Here is an 18,963-nt window from a genome sequence, read left to right as displayed (position 1 = left end):
GGGAAGGGGGGCTTGGAAAAGGGGGGTCGGACAAATAGACCGAGAGGAGCGTTTTCACTTCCCACTCAATGCGTCCAGTTTTGGGCTTTGCAAAGCGGTGTATCAGATTACAGCGGGATCGAATCCGACCCAGCTGAAACGTATTCGGGAAGCAATGTAATTTGTAGACAGAGCAAAAGTCGAGAACCAAACGCATGGATAGTGTTTCCTGCTATTCAACCCATGTAGGGCCAGTTCTTTTGGCAGCTTATGTTTCCTACTATTCAACCCATGTAGGCATGTTCTTTTGTTGGCTTAAAACATAAGCCGCCTCCTCCCTAAGCTTTTTTCTAAGCCGCCTCCCTCATTTATTGAGGCTTCTTAACTAATATAGAAGTTTCAATAAATTTTGAAAGCGGCTTATTTTTTAAGCTAAGGAGAGGTAGCTTATTTTTTGAGCCGCCCAAAAGAACTAGCCTGTAGAATAAACAAAGGGAGTATGTATTTGTTCGTTCTGTTTAATAAAAGATGTTTAGAGATTACACCAATCCCTAACCACTATCACAAAGGTATGAGCAAGCATTTCACACAATGACCAGGCTAATTTGCAAGACGTTTAGTAAATTTGTAAGGTTCACAACAAAGGCATAAACCAGAGAAGTTCAGAACACAAGCTTAAATTTGGAAGGTTAACAACAAACATTTCATTCAAAAATATAATCATAATCTTCTACTGTGTACAAATCCCAGACTGAAAGACATGGCCATATATTCATTCAAAATTACTCTTGTTCAACCTTTTGAATAAATTATTCTATCATATAAATTAATTACTCATCCAAATCAAAGTATATCCAGCCAAAACTACTAATCGACAAATTGCAACTGTAAGATATGAATAATATCACTCTCAACTGAAACTATTCTTGCCCACTTGTTTTACAACATCAACATCTCAGCCAATGGTCCTAGAAAGAAATACGGGAGAAAGTGCATGCCAAGTCAAAGTATATCCAGCCAAAACTACTAATCGACAAATTACAACTGTAAGATATGAATAATATCACTCTCAACTGAAACTATTCTTGCCCACTTGTTTTACAACATCAACATCTCAGCCAATGATCCTAGAATGAAATACGGGAGAAAGTGCATGCCAATTCTCAGTTTCATATATTCACTGCTCTCTCTATATAGAGAGAGAAAGAGATACATAGAGAGAGAGGTGACTCGATTAATGCTGAACCGAAAGGCATGCCAATTCTCAGTTTCATATCTTTCCTTCTGGAAGAATTACTTTACAGGCTGTGATGGTAGCTGCAATTTCATTCAAGATTTACAGAGAAGTGCGATTTACATCACCTCGAATCATGCTTCTGGATTTGAGATTAATAGATTCAGCCTTCTCCAGAGCCAAAAACATGTTGTTCCTTCCTGTTGGCAAGCATTGATCGGTCGAATCCTGGGGCAAGCCAGTGTGGAGAAGAGCTGTCAATTTGTCATCTCACTAAATAGGGCTCTGAATCGTTTATTTTGGTGGTATTTACAGCCTTCTCACTAGACAAACTGCCCATTGCTTTGATACAATCACCGCCAACTTGCCGTGAGGTTTCTGCAGTGTCTGTGGAATGTTGATGCTCATCAGAATGTGTAGCATGCTCCCCCAAAACACCATTGGCCTCGCAACTTGGCGAGCTTGAGGCAAGTGAATCCTTGTGTTTGCTAGCCAGATTAGTCAAACCAGAAATCTTGGCACAAGTAATCCTTGTTTCAATCTTTTGTCTCTTGCGAACCTCCCCATCTGCATGTTTGCCATCCCCCGTGTTTACTAATTTCCGCTTCACTGTGGATATAGTTAAGAGCTCATCGTCATCCACAGGCCTATCAGGCTCCTTGGGTGGCGGATTGAAATCCTCGTCATCATCATCGGCATAGTCCACAAGCCCACCAGATTTAGGCCTGCAAAGATGGGCAAAAAATGACAAAACAGCATCAACAAAATAAATTACATCGCCTGAGAAAAAATTCAAAATCTTCATGATAATATTAGTCCAGATTTTCTAATTGATGCAACAATAGAAAACACCATGGGAACCGACAGCAAGTTTTTTTTGTCGCGTAACCGACAGTCAGTTAAACTGTGTATGAAGAGAATATACCTTGAGGATATGTCACCAGTTTCGCTTCCATTGGCTACATCATCCTTGCTTTCTTCATTATGTTCACTGTGTGCATGTTTAGTCCGCCTTACTGAATCTTCCTCGTCACTAGGAGCAAAAAATTGCACCATCATTAATGGCACATTCTGCAAAGCTATATTGCAAACAAAATAAGCAATCAATGACAAAACAAAACACAGAATACCTCTCATTGAAATAATCTTCCTCTTCCTTCTCAAGACCTCTTCCTTCTGCCTTCTTTCTCATGTCAGGCACACTAGCACTTAATTTCATATCGGCACTCTCCAAGTACTTGCAACAACAAAATGAAAAGAGACTTGATGCAAATACAAATACTAGTAGTAACATAGTGGGGAGAAATTATCTACAAGCTCAACTTGAATGGTTTTCATGGTTTACTTAGTTAATAGTAGAGCTTGTTTGTTCAACCTGCTGGATTTGCCATATTGGTTCGATCAATTTGTTGGATTTGCATCCTTAACAACCACACACATGGGAAAAAGTAACATACGGAAATATCGAATTAAATCTTGGCCGGTTTTCTTCAAATTTTTAGTTCATAATTCTTAGGGGTTTGTACACTTGTCATCTTCTTTTTCCATGACACAGTGGTGAGATACCCAGTCTATCGTCAAAACAAGATGCGGCGGTGCACAAGAAGATGGTCAACCTGTTGATACTTGAGTTTGAAGGCCTGAATGCTCCCGAAGTGTTCAAACTTCATAAGTTGATCTGAGAAAGACTCGGTAACATAAATAACAAGAGGTTTTAGATTTTCCTGCACAAGAAGAAATCCAATGAGTAAGCTACAATTCATAGTTATTCCGAGAAGTTTTGAAAAATGTACCTTCCGTATGTGTTCCAACAGTTCGAGTACTCCGGATTGTAGCATGTTATATCTATCCCCATTTTCCACAAAGGCATCAATTATTGGTTTCAACAAGTTAAACTTGACAACATGGCGAATAAGATGTTCATCCTAGAAAGAAAATACCAAGTGGTATTAAAATAGATACTTGACTCACTACACAAGATAGTACAGTTTGACACACAGCCCACTGCCCCGTTTTATACATAATAAAGGTAAAATGCAAACCTTGAGAACAATTATTTCATGTCCGTGGATTGCAAACATGTGATGACAGTATGACACATAATATGTACTCCCTCCGTTCCGAATTACTTGTCTTAGATTTGTCTAGATACAGAGGTATCTAGCACTAAAATGAGTCTAGATACATCCGTATAGACAAGTAATTCGGAACGGAGGGAGTAGTAAAAGGTGAAGCACACCCAGTCACTATAAATTTTGCTGGACAAGTCAGATGTATGATGCAACAAGCAGCAATACAAATTGCTTAAGGAACCAAACAGAAGTAGTTGAACTACTAGATCAAAAGATCCCGCTATGCCACAGATATATCAAAAGTTTGTAAACTTAAGGGAACTTCCAATTTACCAATAGTTGCTGCCGTCAACAACCCAAGTAACACAAAAGGAAATCGAGAAAAAACTTCGTTACCCACATTTCTGGATATAATAGTGCGCATAAACCTGACAGCTGCAACAACCAAAAACTTCTCGCTTCGTCGAGTCATGGTAAGGATTTTCTCTATCGCATTGTTCATAAGGAAGTTGCACCTACAAGATTATACTCATTTAGCAGGTGTGCGATAAGTGAACAGCAGCAGTATGTTGTTGAAATAAAGTTGGATGGGGCATTACTTAATTCTATAGGGATGATGGACTACACAGAAGCATAATAGTTCGCAGACATTTAACAGAATTTCTGGCTTGATACGATGCACTTCAGTGTTTCCACCAACGAGAGCTGAGTTAGGTGATGTTCGGGTAGCACTCCTCGAAGGACAAGAGGATGCTATTACATCAACCAAATAGTCAAGGTGCCTTTCATAGAAAATCTCAATAATTACGTCTCTCTGCACCAAGGGGAAAGAAGAGTAAGTACCACCAACTGAGCCTAGTTAAAAACAGGTACAGATTTTGGATATCTTGGAGCCGACATCAAGGCGAGCAGATGCAGAAGAATGACAGCAAACTACATCTAAAAAGAACTGAACATAACAACAAAGATGTAAAGCATCAACTTCAGATAACATAGAAACTTGAGGGACACTTCAGACGAAAGTCACTGCCTCAGAACATTGGCAAGTGGTGATGATCGTACAAGAAATATGCTGTCTGTAGATAAACTTTTCTACTTCAGATGAGAATCTTTAAGTGAAATTTGAGGGGTAAAGATAGCATACAACTTCTTAAACCTATTTTGGCCAAAAAAGTAACTTACATGTGCTCCAGACATAGTGAAAGAATCCATTAATATACGGAGGATTTCCAGAAATTGGCAGTGCATTTGCTCACCAAAGTCAGTTACCATTCCTTTAACCTGAAATTTAGTGATTAGCCTTTAAAGTGTGAAGTAAAACATATATTCTAGAAAAGATAGCGATGTGGTTAAACTGTCGATGATAAAAAAAATGCTAATATGATCAAATCACAAAGATGTTTGGTGAATTTTCTGGAACAAAAACAAGATCCGTACTTACAATGGTATATTGGACATGCATACCTGATCTAAAGCCTATTCTTTAAACAATATCAATTTACACCCTTTAAGTATCGCCTAAACCTATTAATTCACCCTCGAATTCAAAACCATTTAGTCTACACCCTCGGACTTCAAAGAAATACCCCCTTAGCCTGAAATCACTGGTTTCAACTGATGGTATCAGAAGTAGCAAAATTGTCGGCTTGGTAATCTGGGAGCTGAGATGATAAGTTTCTTATTTAACTTTTCACCATTGTTGATAAGGTCATAAACACCCCGAGCATATTAATTACTGCATACAGTACTGCAGACCTCAAAGTAACTGCAACTTACCAAAAGTCCAAGAAGAGAATTTCCTTCTTGCTGGACAATATATGACCTCAATAGGTTAGGGTCCTGATTAAGAAAAAGAATAACGATATCCGTCCTGCAATTGTCAAATGAAATGCAAAGAGTTTAGAAGAGAAAAGGCTGCATCAACAATGAGAGGGTGATTCGGCGCTTCATAAGTACCCAGCCGAAACAATTTTTCTGTCTTGACTCTGCAACACATCAGATACAATTTCAAATACACCTTCACCTGAAAGATCCCTGAAGAAAATAAATAGTTAGCTAATAAATTTATAGCAGCAAGTCCTACAGTTCAATAAAAGTTTGCAGGAAGCAACATTTTGAGAAGAGAAAAAAGCAGCAGCTTCATCCTTCAAAATTGATTAGAGGAATGGATAGGTCTGTGCACTCTATTATAGAGAATGGCCGCGCGTGCACAGAGAACATTACAAAACATCTCAAAAACACGGATACGCTAGGCAAGTAACGAATCTGTATCCGGTAAGGGTGCTCTTCCGATATATCCTATGTGTATCCGACATTTAAACAACAAAAATAACTGTTTAGTACTGATGCACGATGCATACTCCCAGAATCAACTCTGTTACAGCCCAGCCCAGCTATCTTCCAACCCTAGGCCCGATACCTCTCAGTTAATCCATTCTGTCCCAGCCCTCCCGACCTAGCTGGCGGCTCATCCAGCGGTGGCAATGGTAGGGGCAATGGTGGCAGGCCGGCGGCGTGCACCTGTAGTGCTGCGCTTCTACTTCCTCACCGTCTCACGCAGCAGCCAGGTAAGCTTCAGTGCTCCTTCAGTAGCTGCTCACCGGCTTCCTTGCCTCCCCCTCTTAAGCAGCAGCAAGGTAAGCTGCTCGCACGCTCTTTACCTCCCACTCTATTTTGAGCAGCAGCAAGGCAATCTTCCTCCCTGCCCACCCTCACCCCCCTCTCATCTAGAGTTCTTGCCCAGGACGTAATAGCTGTGAAAATGGATTGGAAGCAATGTTTTTAAGGCGGCGATTCAAGATAAGGCGCTGGGTGGGGCTGGGGGGCACCTCACCTTTTAAGCACTTAAAGCGTAAGGCGAGGCGACGCCTTAGACACATACATATATAATATGGCAGCCAATTAGGAGATTTAACAGCTACCATTAATAAGAGTAGTAAATCTTTCCTCTCTAAATCTGGCCAGAACCCATACTTCCAAGCTGGATCATTGCATGTAGCTCTTCTCCTAAGATCATTCCGATAGATCCTAAGCATTACCAGCCACAGGATCCATCAGAGCAGGCACACTTGGCTACTGCAGCAACACTAGGAGAAGGGTCAATCGGCCGCCAGAGAAAAAAGAGAAGAGCCAACAAGTAGAGCAACCGAAGCAGATCTGGGAGGAAACAGATGCGGAGACGAGAGAAAACAGAGGCAGGGAGCCTCCCTCCCTCCCCTCCTTCCCTCCCTCCCATAAGGGCAGACGACTTGGATGCCCTAGCGACTAAGGCGGACGCCTTCCTCTGCTGTCTAAGTCAAGCTCGACGCTTTGCTACCTGGGAGTGCCCTGACGCCTAAGTGTACCAAATTACAAGATATCGTTTAGCAAATCTGAAGCTAAAAGGCAGCAAAGTAAAGCATTGGGATGCCAAAGAGTGCATAGAATGGCACCACCACCTCAGGCATACCAGTATCATATGTTCTTTTTTTTAAAGGCAGTATCATATGTTCTATTGCAAAAGACAGGATAAGAGGGTTAAAACTTCAGACATCAAAGCAGCGGCGGATGTCTTGTTTATAAGCACATCTTACTCAAGCAAAGTCACACAGTTGTCAAAGATCCAGTACTGTTGCATGATGCACTATGTTTACAGGTACAGCCTATATGCATAAGTAACACAATAAACATTTATCTTAACTAGGCAAGTTAAGACAAATACTACGGCACAAGGACAGAGTGCCCTCCCCATTTGAGTAAAGTTAAAAACGACCGAATTCATAAGCAATGTGACATTAGTCTGTCTAATCCCATCCACTCCTCCATTCATCCTCTAACCTCTTAGTTTCCTCCCAATCCCCTACTGATGTGCAAGTCCAGATATCCTCCTGTGCAGTAGTACTGATCATATACAGTACATCAGAAATTTTTACAGTGGCATGCAATGAGCAGGTGCAGTGTGCTCATTGAATTGAAAACCAGAAGCTTGCGAAGAACTTAACCAGGGACTCGGCTACGTATGATATTGGCATAACTATCCTCTGGTTTGAGCTGCGTACAGCAAACCACACAGTGAAACAAGAGTTTTAGTTAATAGCCATGCATCACAGTTTGCATATTTGAAATTTTGGCACGTCTGGAGTTTGTGTTGTGTTATTATGGCTTGTGTGGTCTAGCTAGAGGGCATAGGACGAAAAAGAAGAAAACAAGTATATACCGAAACAGTCGTAGTTGTTGTACAAGCGGCAAACTCTTACTAAGAGTGCAGAACTCATGCAAGAACAGGACCTGCAAGCACCAGAAACACCATTGTCAGACGCGGAGCATTAATAACTTCTCCACATTCCAGTAACTGCAACAGCTATATGCATGTAAAAGCAATTATCATCTGGATCATCTCAACCTGAAAACAGAACAGAACGCAAATGATGTAGTTCTTTAAAATGGCATTGAGCTGAGCCCCAGACCACATATTAAACCACACATCACAGTGCATCTATCTGAATTTTTCTAAATACTACGCAGGACACAGAAACTCCAACATCCTGCAGAAAATGAAATAGTCTAGATGACTATCAAATTTAACAAACTGCCAACTAAGCTCCCACTGTTGAGAAAAATCACCAATGCATCAACGAAGCTCACAACAACAGATTTTGGTCCTTCATAATCACGTGCACCGCTAAATATGATATTCCTCTAACTCACGGAGAAAATCGTATCAGTCAGCTACATTTTACAGTGCCCAAACTAAATTCCTTTGTAGCAATGACACAATGTGAAGGAATTGATAATAATCTCTATCAATAAACAGATTTGATAATGAAAAGGATACTTAATGGGATCAAGCCATAAACTCGTCTAACAAAAGATAAGAAGAATGTCTCACCAATTCTCTTTTCGATTCCATAGAAATATTTGGTGATCTCATCCTAGAGAATAAGTCTTGGATAAAGCAAGCATCATCCTTCAGTAAGGAGATAACCTACAGGCAGATTATTCACTTGTATGTGACAAAGAATAAAGAAATTGATGAGGACACGTCAACACTAGGTGAAGGCTGAAATACTAACAGCAGCATTGTTCGTGTGTATCATCGTGTTAAGACTAGCCAGAGTGGCATCATCTAATATTCGGGGTAATATAACATCCTGCAGATGCCAAAATGAGCACAATTTTAAACGCGCAAAGCAAAGCAGTATCAAGTCTCCACAAAATTCCATCATGTAACAAATCAAGTGAGAAATGTGACTGACCTTTAGATACCCTATTCTGTACGTTTGATGTATCCTTGAAACCACAGAAATATTTTTAATAGGTATGGCCTGTAGAAAGAAAAAGCTTTTACTAAATATTTATTATTCAAGATCGTAAGGAGTATAAAGATCAACACACCTCTTTGAAAACTACATGATCCTTCAGAAAAATGCGATGCTTTTGCACTTTAGCAACCTCTGGATCATCTGTACAAGTTATTAAATTCACTAAAATTAGTAGAAAAAATTGAAGCAGCCTCACAGGCTATCAATCAAAACCAATCGTATATAATTTCAAGATATGTAGAGGTTATGTGTTAAGAGTACGTAATGGGACTAATGGGCCCGGGCTGGCGGTATAGCCCGTTAGTCTTAGGGTTAATTAGAGATAAGGGTCGCTTGCTTAGGGGTCAAGTAAGCCTTGCTGGGGAGTCAAGTAAACCTCTCTATATAAGGGGAGAAGATGTATCAATCTAATCAAAGCAAGAATTAAGAAGGAAATCCCTTCCCTCTTGCCCGGCCGTGGGCAAAAAGGCCCCTGGCCGGCCCTCTCACGCCCTCCTTCTAGCAGCGCCATAACAATTTGGTATCAGCTTTCCCGGATTCGATCATGTCCAGCCCTCCACCGAGTTCTTCCCACCCGCCGCCGCCGCACACCTACCCGCCGCCACCAGCGTCTTCATCGGCGCTGCTGCCCCACACAGCAGGCGCGCCGACATTGGGCGTGCTGGAATCCTCGGGGGCGATTGCACCCTCTGCCCCGGCGCCGTCCGCCCTCGTCCTCACCCCGGAGCAGATGACAGCTGCAATCCTGGAATTACGGCAGGCCGTGGCGGGCATCAGGGCCTTCCTCGTCGAGCCCTATGCGCCCCAGCTGCATCCCCAGCAGCCACCTCCTCCGCCGCCACACCAACAGCAGCTACCCCCGCCGCCGCCGCCACCCTCGGACGTGACCACGGCGCCGGTCATCTCGTACCAGTATGGGATGCCCTACGACGGGACTGCGACGACCTCGTTCCCATCAGCGCCGCCGCCGTCCCAAGGCGTCCCCATCCAGCGGATCAAGTTTCCGCCGTCGCCGTCACCGCTTCCGGCTTGGATCGCTACCCGCCACGTGTCGGCGGCGGTGAGGCTGCAGGCTGCTGCGTGCGGCCTCCTAGCGCGTCGGCGTGTGCGGGAGATGTGTGGTCTGCAGCTGCCGCTCCTCCCAGTTGCGCTTCGCTGCGCAAAGGACCTCGATCTCGTCCGCTGCGTCGGGGATCTTGGGCATGCGGTTTTCCCCGCGGGCGGCGGGCATGCGGTTTTCCCCACGGACAGCGACCTCAAAGTCTGCGACATCGGCGGTTGGGGGCGCACCCCTCCTCGCCATTCTCCATTGAAAGCCCTCCACTCTTCTCTGTGCGGTGCAGACCAACAGTCGTCCGGCGGGGAGAAGGCATGGCGTCACTGACAGGAGCGCACCGCGTAGCACCACTGCATTCCGCCGCCAGCCGCCGCGAGGGCGCCTCTGCTGGTCGCTCTTGCGACCACTTCCAGGTGGCCATACACATGCACTCCTTTTGTCCAGATGGTGTCCATGGGATCCAGGTGACTGTACACGTGCACGTCCGACGTGCGGATGGTGTCCACTTTATGTTCAGGGGTCCAAAATAAAGTGTCCCAGTCCATTTCAGGTTGAGAGTAATAAAACAAGCCAAGATGTAAAAGGCTTGTTTTTAGGTGTTAGGTTTGTGTTGCGTCGAGTCATGGTTATAAGTTGGTTAGGTTGCAGCTCGAGGACAAGCTGCATGTCCAGGTGGGGTGTAGTGTTAGAGTACGTAATGGGCCTAATGGGACTGGGCTGGCGGTATAGCCCGTTAGTCTTAGGGTTAATTAGAGATAAGGGTCGCTTGCTTAGGGGTCAAGTAAGCCTTGCTGGGGAGTCAAGTAAACCTCTCTATATAAGGGGAGAAGATGTATCAATCTAATCAAGCAAGAATTAAGAAGGAAATCCCTTCCCTCTTGCCCGGCCGTGGGCAAAAAGGCCCCCGGCCGGCCCTCTCGCGCCCTCCTTCTAGCAGCGCCATAACATTATGGGAGAAACAGGAAGAAACAAAGGACTGGAGGAGAAATCATACATTCAAGGGCGCCTATGATGTCAAGAATAAACTCATCAGAGAATATCTTATCAAAGATCGATGGGCTGTTCAGCAATACTGCAGAATGAAAATGACAATAAATAACAGTCCAAAATATTCTACCGAACGCATTCCAATACTGATATGTACTTACTGATTCCCCTGACTAATTTGAATATCATGTGGAGATCATCTAAATTCTCTAAATCCTCACACATTCTAAAAATATCCAGCAGCTTGGGGAAAAAATCACGCTGAAACAATGAGAATTTGTAACTTGATTAGTGTAAGACTTCATGTTGGACTGCGAATAATCATATCCAAGAAAGAGAGAATGAATTATCATTTTCACGCATCTCATAATGTTTCTTCTACATTTTATGTTCTGAATTCTGATACATTTCAGGCTAATGTTATTGACGTAGACGGATAACAATCAATGTCAGCAATAAGGAAGCATGGATTAGTTATTAACCAATCCTTATTAGGACATGTAAGGTAGCTAAGTAGCAAAAAGTCATTCCACCATCATGGAGCATTATGAATCCATGATGGCGCAACTGAAGGTAACATCTTAAATTACCCAGTAGATCAGCATTGCATTTTCTATCTAACTGATGTCCAACAAAGTTATCTTGTGAAAACAAATCAGAAAGAAGACTCTCAAGCAAACATCTGTGTATAAATGGAATAAAGCGGATCCAAAACACCAGTTCCTACATCAAAATATTGATTAGACGATAAATCAGAAAGTCTCTCGGGATCTACTGTGCAAGAATCATCTGCAGAACAGATCATCATACAAATTATTCTGAAAGAACTTCAAGTGAAATCATTTCATTTTAAATCTCAAACACGGTCACTTCCATTGGTAGACACCTAACAACAAATGGAGCAAATGAGGGCATACCAAAAAAAAAACTGCTACAATTGCGCCAAAAGTGCTCTTTAAACAGGTAAAGCAGTGCAGTTGCTATGTAAAATAAATGCCGGGCACAGCACAAAGAGGTCTCCTAAACAAATAGGTCATGTAACACAAAAAGAGGTGATTTCAATTTTCATTTTAATCAACCCAAGAAGGGAGCAGACTAATCACTAATCCCTTTATAGGATTTTCTCACAGCAGGTGGGCTTCCCAACCCCACAATTCTTCTGAGGGAGCAAAGATGAGTTTCGCGTTAATGATTAAATGAAATGTTTGTTCTACCAAGAAAATTGGTACACTAGCTAATGACAGCAAAAATATATGGTACATGGGACCATGCCACACCCAAAGACTAGATACTTACATCTTGTGTTATCAACTCGGCCACACGCATTTGATCTGTAATGCCACCCTCCAATATAGTCTGCAGATTTTCATCAGCGGTATTGTAACAGTATAATAGACCTTTTTTGCAGCAGAAAGTACAGGTCATACAAGAGCCTAACCGTAAATCATTAGATAGATTAATATAACGACGGTAGTATCATTAGTGTTATCAAAAATGTCTTCAATAAGCAGGCAAACTGTCCTGCTCTCAGTTATGGTACATATCAACAATACTGACGGCAAACATCAACAATTAGATCTGAAGATAAGGAAATAAATCTTTGGCCCCCGCATTAGTGGATGACTCAATAAGCCAGAACAACAAGCAAATGCTTCGAGATTTGAAGACTAGACATGTATATTCATCAAATATGAACTTTAAAAACATGATCAGGCAAAGAACTATCCCCCACGATACAAGATAAGCACTCAAGTTACTACTGTCACAATAAACTGTTGAAAAGTGAATGTGAAGTATTAAAACCCGGAAAAAGGGGAATAAATGTTGCTTTGCACATGATAGATGAAACTGATAACAATAGTTTTATATGAGAAGAGTACAGAATAAAGTTGACCTTCAAAATCAAAGGAAGATTGGACAAATCAACAGGTGGAAGTTCCCTCAGTTCACCGTTAACAGAGCGAAAGGACTCATCTGCAAGGAAATCCAGAGTTAGAAACACACTGCTATCTGGGGAACACCAGGTGCAAAGCTACACAGCAAGGTCTGCCACAGCATGTTCGTCAGCAACGGTCAGGATACAGGGTGAACTTTCAATGTATAAGTGTGGCGAACAGAAATCGAGAAGAAACCAGGGAAACAAAAGGTCCGCAGCGAATGTGGACCGATAAGACAGTAGGATGGCTCTAGCTCTCAAGCTTTAGTGGATTCTCAGTGATCACACTTCAGGAATTGACAGTGGAGAGCTATGACTGTAAATATTGGGAATTTTGACACAAGAAAACTGGGATGGGGGCTTTCCTGTAATCCGACCCAGTCTCTTCAGATAGGGAATTTGAACCCAAACCCTTCAATCTGAGAGGAGCTAGCCAGGTAAGTGTGCATCCGGACGAGTTCTTACAGGGGGGTTAATTTTCATTTATGCCCTTGATGTCTCGAGCACATGCTATACTCACATGCACCCCGGGGTATTTAAGGACATAGTGTGTCAAGTGTATTTCCACCTTTGACTGCATTGACAATACCATAAATGCTATGGTTACAGGTACAAGTACAACGCGGCGATACATGAAATAAATTTTAGGGCTTCCAATCATATGTGAGCAAGTTCTCCAAATATTTAATAAGAGCAATATTTACAGTGTAACACATATATAGCAAAATGGATCTACCATGTGAATGCAATACTCTAGAGGCTTCTAGATGTTCCGAAGCTGGACGAGGACCAACTTCAAGACCTGCAGGACATTAAAGTAAAACAGTGTAGGAATGATATGAACGACAGCAAGCTTTAAGCAACTCACCGCCAAGGTTACTAAACTGAAGGTTTCTCTGAATATCACAGATGTTGTCCCTGCAGAGACTCACCAGGAATACAAAATAAGACATCAATAAGGAATAATTAAAGAAAAGTGATAGTTACACTAGGGTTCCTTTTCTTGAACTACCATATGTAGGAGCACCCTGCAGCCTCCTGAAAGCTCAATGCTAATTCTGTTGCTGCTTCTGGATCCCTCCATGAGATGATTGTTTCTAATATAAAATTTAAAAAAAAAAAGCATAGCACGTCATGTAACGATATAAATGGTTAGCTCAAAACAGATAAGGAGTGCAATCGTTCACCTTCTTGCTTTCTGTAGATATCTTCAGATGTAATATTGTGGACAAGCAGTGTTTCGTTGTCTTCTTCATCCAAAACAGTCAAACCAGGTTCTTTTGAACCCTGGAATCAACCCGCAGTTGACCCAGTTAACATTAAAAAAATGGAAGCCTACAAACTGGATATTAACAGAACAACATGGACGTATTAACAGAACAACATGGTGCCATACAGCAGGACAATGCATGACTGAGCTTACAAATTGGAAGCCTACAAACTGGATACTCATGACTAAGCTTCCTGATGGCATATTAACAGAACAACATGGTGCCATACAGCAGGACAATGCATCTACACTATATTGACCACGGCTTACTGTTCGATAAATCACCGCCACTAGATGTGTTAACAGCATACTCCCATTCAGGTTTATAAGTCCCATACACAAAGGAAGACTGGCCATTAATTTGATCAACAAAATGAGTTCTATGCCACAAAAGTTATACCGCTTGAAACTTCTTTTGAATATGAATCAAATAATATACTTTTTGTAGCATATTGGTAATATTTTGTTGATCAATTTTTTTAATAAATATGAGCCTTATAAAACCAAACAGAGACAGTACCAGGTAACTATAAGTCTATAACATAGACCCAATTTGTTGTGCTAGACAAAACGGCTCACCGGTAGCTGTGTGAGTTTATTCATATAGTTTAAATGACATTGGAAACCATGTAAAACCAAGGAAGGAGTGCTAGCAGCTCTTGGTTAATCCTTTCGGGAAGCAAGGATTGGAGCCACAATAAGCTGCTCAGTCACATTCTTAGGCTTTGCAAATATTGGATGAAAAATCAAAAGTACAACAGACAAACTAAATTTACCCGGCAACAAAAAAAAATAGATAGTGAACAAAGTATCAATTTAACTGAATAGAACCATATATAAGACAAAGTTTTCATGCATACTTGATCCATACCTTAAGGTAGTTGAAAGCAACATACTGGCTCATACCTCGATGTAGTCAACAGCAACGTGCCCTGTCCCCTGATCATCCCATTTGCCTCCATCCCTCAAACGGTACACTTTCACACGCTGGAACAATTACAAGATGTTGATACCATATTTTTTATATAATGTGACAATAATATACATTGAAACGGAAAAGATACTGCCCGTAAAATGTACTGTTTGAGGGATGGAGGCTTTTTGCCGTATCCACGAGTTAAAGCACATTTGCTTAAAGTATCCATGAGGAGATATCACTCGTTTGGTTTGATGGTGAAGAAGGTCGGCGATAGCCAGATACCTGGGAATATTCCTTCAAAAGCTGGATCAGTCGAGCCGCGAAATTTTGGTGGATGGCGCAACCACCCACGCTGCGGTGACTCAGACCCCACAAAATGTTTTCATTTCTGTTCTCACCCCTCGCAAACAGAACACCCTCTCCACAATTTCCTTTCTCTCCTCACGGACAAGGCAACGGCAGCGGGTACGATTTGGATCGACGGCGACGCATTTGAGCAATGGCGGCGGCGCGGTCAAGGTGCATCTGCTTTCTCCTCTCTTTCCCCTTCCTGAGCTCTACGCATGTGAGCAAGGACGGCTAGGAGATGGCAAGCTGCGGCGCGGGGAATGGCAGGGCTGGCGGCGTGTGCTGTGCCTGTAGGCCGACACTGACCAGTGGATGGTACGACAAGGCCAGCGACGCATTTTCCCTGCCTGGTAAGGCCCACCTCCAGTGCAACCTAGCAAGAGCTTCATGGCCGACGGTGTACGGCAGCGGTAGGTCTACGGCCTCAGGCGAGCAAGGTCCGGTGGTGCACATCGAGTTGCGTCTAGAGTAGGTCCGGTGGTGTGCGGACGCCTGGGCAATTGCCTCCACACCTCCGGCGACCCCTAGTTCATGGAGCAGGTCGAGGCTGACCTGAAGATGACATTCTTCCGAGTAGCATATTTGCATCTGGCTGTGACATTAGCAAAGACCATCTTTGAACTGGCCATTGAATACATCTTCGAATCTGCTAACGTATGCCTGCCATTGAATACATCTTCTAATCTGCTGACATATGCCTTGTATGATGTAGCTGTAGACAGTATTTTTGTTAGATTGAGTTGTACTCATGGATATGTTTGAACCATGGAGTTACAAATCCCATGCATTTTTTGGATGGTGGTGTTGACCTATTCCATGATACATTTTGTATAACTAGTTGAGGGTAATCTTACCATCTCATAGCAAAGAGGTCATCACAACAAGATATTCATCTCTCACCCTTCTAACTTCTAACCAAACATAAAATTGACTACCCCTAACAACCTCTCAATTTACAACCAAACACAATAAAGATGATACTCCCAACCACATAGTCAGGGATATCCTCAGCCAAGCCAACCTTATTCACGAACCACATGGATAGCTGGTATACTTTGCAGGTATTTGAGCTTCAGATATGGGAAGAAATAAAAAGTAAAGTAGACCTTGGTGTCAATTTTCCAACATTACCAGCTTTTCTCTTGCAAGATTCCTTGTTCATTGATGAGAGTATGCATATCATTCAGCAAAGGCATAGTATGAGGTAATAAGATAAATGTCCCTTAAAGTTGTATAGAGTTACCTATACTGTGCATACTTCCATTCTAGGAAGTAGGAAATAAGATACCCTACTACAACCTACCCAATCTCCCTCACATAACCAGTGACAACAATGATTTCAAAGGCAAGGCTTCATCCAGTGCTTAGTTGAGATAATTCCTCAAGCAAACAATGATGATCCTCAAAATTGACTTACAAATATTCAGACCATCGTAAATGTTTGCCATGTAATAAATCAAATATGAACGTCCCAGAACCTAGTGGAGACGCACTTCTCCAGAACCTTCTAATTTCATGCAATTTGCATCTATGGTGATGGTTAGGCCAGTGATTATGTATGGCCTTGTTTTTAGTCTAGGATACAAACAGAAAGGAGTGACTGTGTGTTGCATTGTTTTCAGTCTCAGATACCAACAGTAGATAATGAATAAACCTCTTTGTTTAAAGATGCAAATTCTTTCTGCCGGGGAGTCAGATTAGGACAATTACACGAGGCCCAAACTTCTCTCTTAGCAGCACCAATTTCACTGGAAGAACGTCAGGCAGAGTAACTCTACAGTTAAGCATATGTAGTTAGTTCAGCACACATAGCAGACTGTGAACCGAGCAAAATACAATGCCTCCATTCCCTCGTCATCGTAATCACCTGAGTAACTTCCCTTCCGCGTTAGGGATAAAGTGACCCAGCCCTGGATAGAACACAAAACTGCCCGATGCTAAAGCATTAAACTTGGATCTAGGGCACGTGCTGCTTCAATGAACTTCCTGCCTCCCCTATCCATCCGCATGACGTATTCAAGCAACAGCGAGTTAATCGCAACACGCAACCACGCGCACCCAGGTTAGGCTAACAACCAGCCGCTAAGTGGATCTACACATCTAGTTAACCAGCGATAGAAGCTTCGAGGACCCTGTATGGCAACCGAGAAGTCCGGAGACCTCACCTGCATGTTGCTGCTGTGCGCTACCGCCGCCGCCGAAGCCGAAGCCTCCCGCTGCTCCCCCATCGCGCCGCAGTTCCCTCCGTCGCCTTCCGGGGCCGCCACAGAGATAGAGGGAGCCTCCCTGCAGCCTAGGGGGACGAAGGAGCCTCTTGCCGCCGGGTCGCTTCGTCAGCGGGTCGAGGACGCAGGCTGCGAAACCCTAACCACCATCGACGAGCTGCCTCAAGGCCTTTCTTCGCCCTCGCTTCTCGCGGCCTTGAGGCGTCGCCTTTCCCCTTTTGCCCCCTCTCGTTTTCGCGAATATTTTGTGTTCGTTTGCTTACCGACCCCCGCAATAGACAAAGAATTGGGTGTTGGTGTTCTAAAAAAAAATGCTCCTCGAGTAAGTTAGGCTAGCTATAATGGGATAACATAAGCGGTATCATACACTTGGGACTCTATGTGACAGAGAATTAGAGAAGAGAAAGGGGATTATAGTAACATAGGTAGATAACGTATCTTTATAAATATTAATGCTACTATGTGTCATACATGGCAATAAATGAGACCATCTATAATACTAATATATGCTACTATACATTATGGATGTAATATCATACACTAATATCATATGCATGATACTAGTATATGATACTTTTCACTATAACCAGCCTTAAATCGTTAAATGCTCACTTGAAATTACTAGGGTTACTCCCACCTCCTTGAGTGATGGCAAAGTGGCGGAGTGTATATACCACATGGTATGTGTAGCTAGCAATTTCATATTTGAATTTGAGTCATGATACTTTATGGCATCTCTAACGAACCCTCAAAACGTCTGCACATGATCCCGACTCCGGAAGTCATCCAATACAAGCTTGTATCGGTCCGCTGAACGGTCCGGACCATGTTTTTTCCGTAAATTGGAACCAAACATGGAAGCTTTGCGGGAGTCCGAACACAAGACACGTGTAACATCCCAAATTTTCAATTTGGAATATTATACACTAGATCATCAATGCATATCATATTTTATTTGCTTTTGGCCTCATTCAGAAATTCTATGCAACTCAAGGACCCACGGAGAGAGTTGGGCATTTCGTTATTTTCATATTTGGGTTCTCTCAAATTTTGAAAATAGGATCATTTAATTTTATCTTTAATTATTTCTATAATAAAAATATGAGAGAGGGAATAAAATGACTTTCCCAAAATAAAGAAATATTGAAGGTTTAATAAAAAATCAAGTAAGATTTTATTTCAGATTTTCTCGCTATTTTATTTGAATTTAGGAAAAATTGCACGATTTCAAAACTGCATTTTAGGGCTAAGAAAATGTTCACCCTGTTCTAAATTTTTTAATTAGATGATGAAAAATTGTTTTGGCATTTTTAGATTTTATTTATTTTTCTAGGATTTTCTTAGTTCAACGGGATTATTTATAAAAAAACTCCCGCGTGCCTGACTGGGCCGAAGGCCCAGCCGTCGCCGTCTCCCGCACCGGATCGGGACCGGAGTCTCGATCGCCGCTGTCGCCCGAGTCCGGGAGGAGCACGCCTCCCGAGGCGCCCCTCCCCCAAGCCAGGACGCCCCCCTCCTTTTATAGCCACCGCCACCCAGCCTCGCCTCACCCCACCCCGCCACCTCGCCTGCCCCGCCGACGCAATCGCTCGCCGTCGCAGCCGCCGCACGCCGCCGCTTGCCGCGCCTGCCCGCC

The 18,963-nt window shown here is 42.8% G+C and overlaps 1 protein-coding gene across 2 annotated transcripts; it reads right to left on the bottom strand.

The window, feature by feature from the left end:
* Positions 1–869: 869 nt before the first annotated feature.
* LOC119268107 (serine/threonine-protein phosphatase 4 regulatory subunit 3B-like) lies at positions 870–17,579 on the bottom strand. 2 transcript variants are annotated; one of them, XM_037549614.1, is made up of 25 exons: positions 17,268–17,579; positions 14,742–14,822; positions 13,753–13,852; positions 13,578–13,662; positions 13,434–13,483; positions 13,302–13,367; positions 12,524–12,603; positions 11,926–11,985; positions 10,791–10,890; positions 10,637–10,714; positions 8,659–8,726; positions 8,520–8,588; positions 8,337–8,414; positions 8,153–8,248; positions 7,481–7,551; positions 5,242–5,319; positions 5,062–5,155; positions 4,468–4,566; positions 3,885–4,099; positions 3,686–3,800; positions 3,007–3,138; positions 2,830–2,937; positions 2,344–2,450; positions 2,139–2,246; positions 870–1,938 (listed from the first exon to the last, which is right to left on the bottom strand). In XM_037549614.1, the coding sequence occupies exons 1-25, from the start codon at positions 17,328–17,330 to the stop codon at positions 1,479–1,481; spliced, it is 2,661 nt and encodes an 886-aa protein (XP_037405511.1). In that variant the 5' UTR covers positions 17,331–17,579; the 3' UTR covers positions 870–1,478. The 2 variants fall into 2 exon arrangements, with proteins under 2 accessions (XP_037405511.1, XP_037405512.1); XM_037549615.1 differs by lacking the exon at positions 13,302–13,367.
* Between the last annotated feature and the right edge of the window lie 1,384 nt (positions 17,580–18,963).

Source organism: Triticum dicoccoides, chromosome 3A, assembly GCF_002162155.2.
Source record: "Triticum dicoccoides isolate Atlit2015 ecotype Zavitan chromosome 3A, WEW_v2.0, whole genome shotgun sequence".
NCBI lineage: Eukaryota > Viridiplantae > Streptophyta > Magnoliopsida > Poales > Poaceae > Triticum > Triticum dicoccoides.
This window is presented reverse-complemented; position numbering and strand designations above follow the sequence as displayed.

Coding starts and splice junctions, on each gene's coding strand:
- LOC119268107 (XM_037549614.1), bottom strand. CDS start 17,330: ATGGGGGAGCAGCGGGAGGCTTCGGCTTCGGCGGCGGCGGTAGCGCAC. Junction 12,604..13,301: donor TAGAGTATTGCATTCACATG/GTAGATCCATTT, acceptor ATTTCCTTGCAG/ATGAGTCCTTTCGCTCTGTT. Junction 5,156..5,241: donor AGAAAAATTGTTTCGGCTGG/GTACTTATGAAG, acceptor TGACAATTGCAG/GACGGATATCGTTATTCTTT.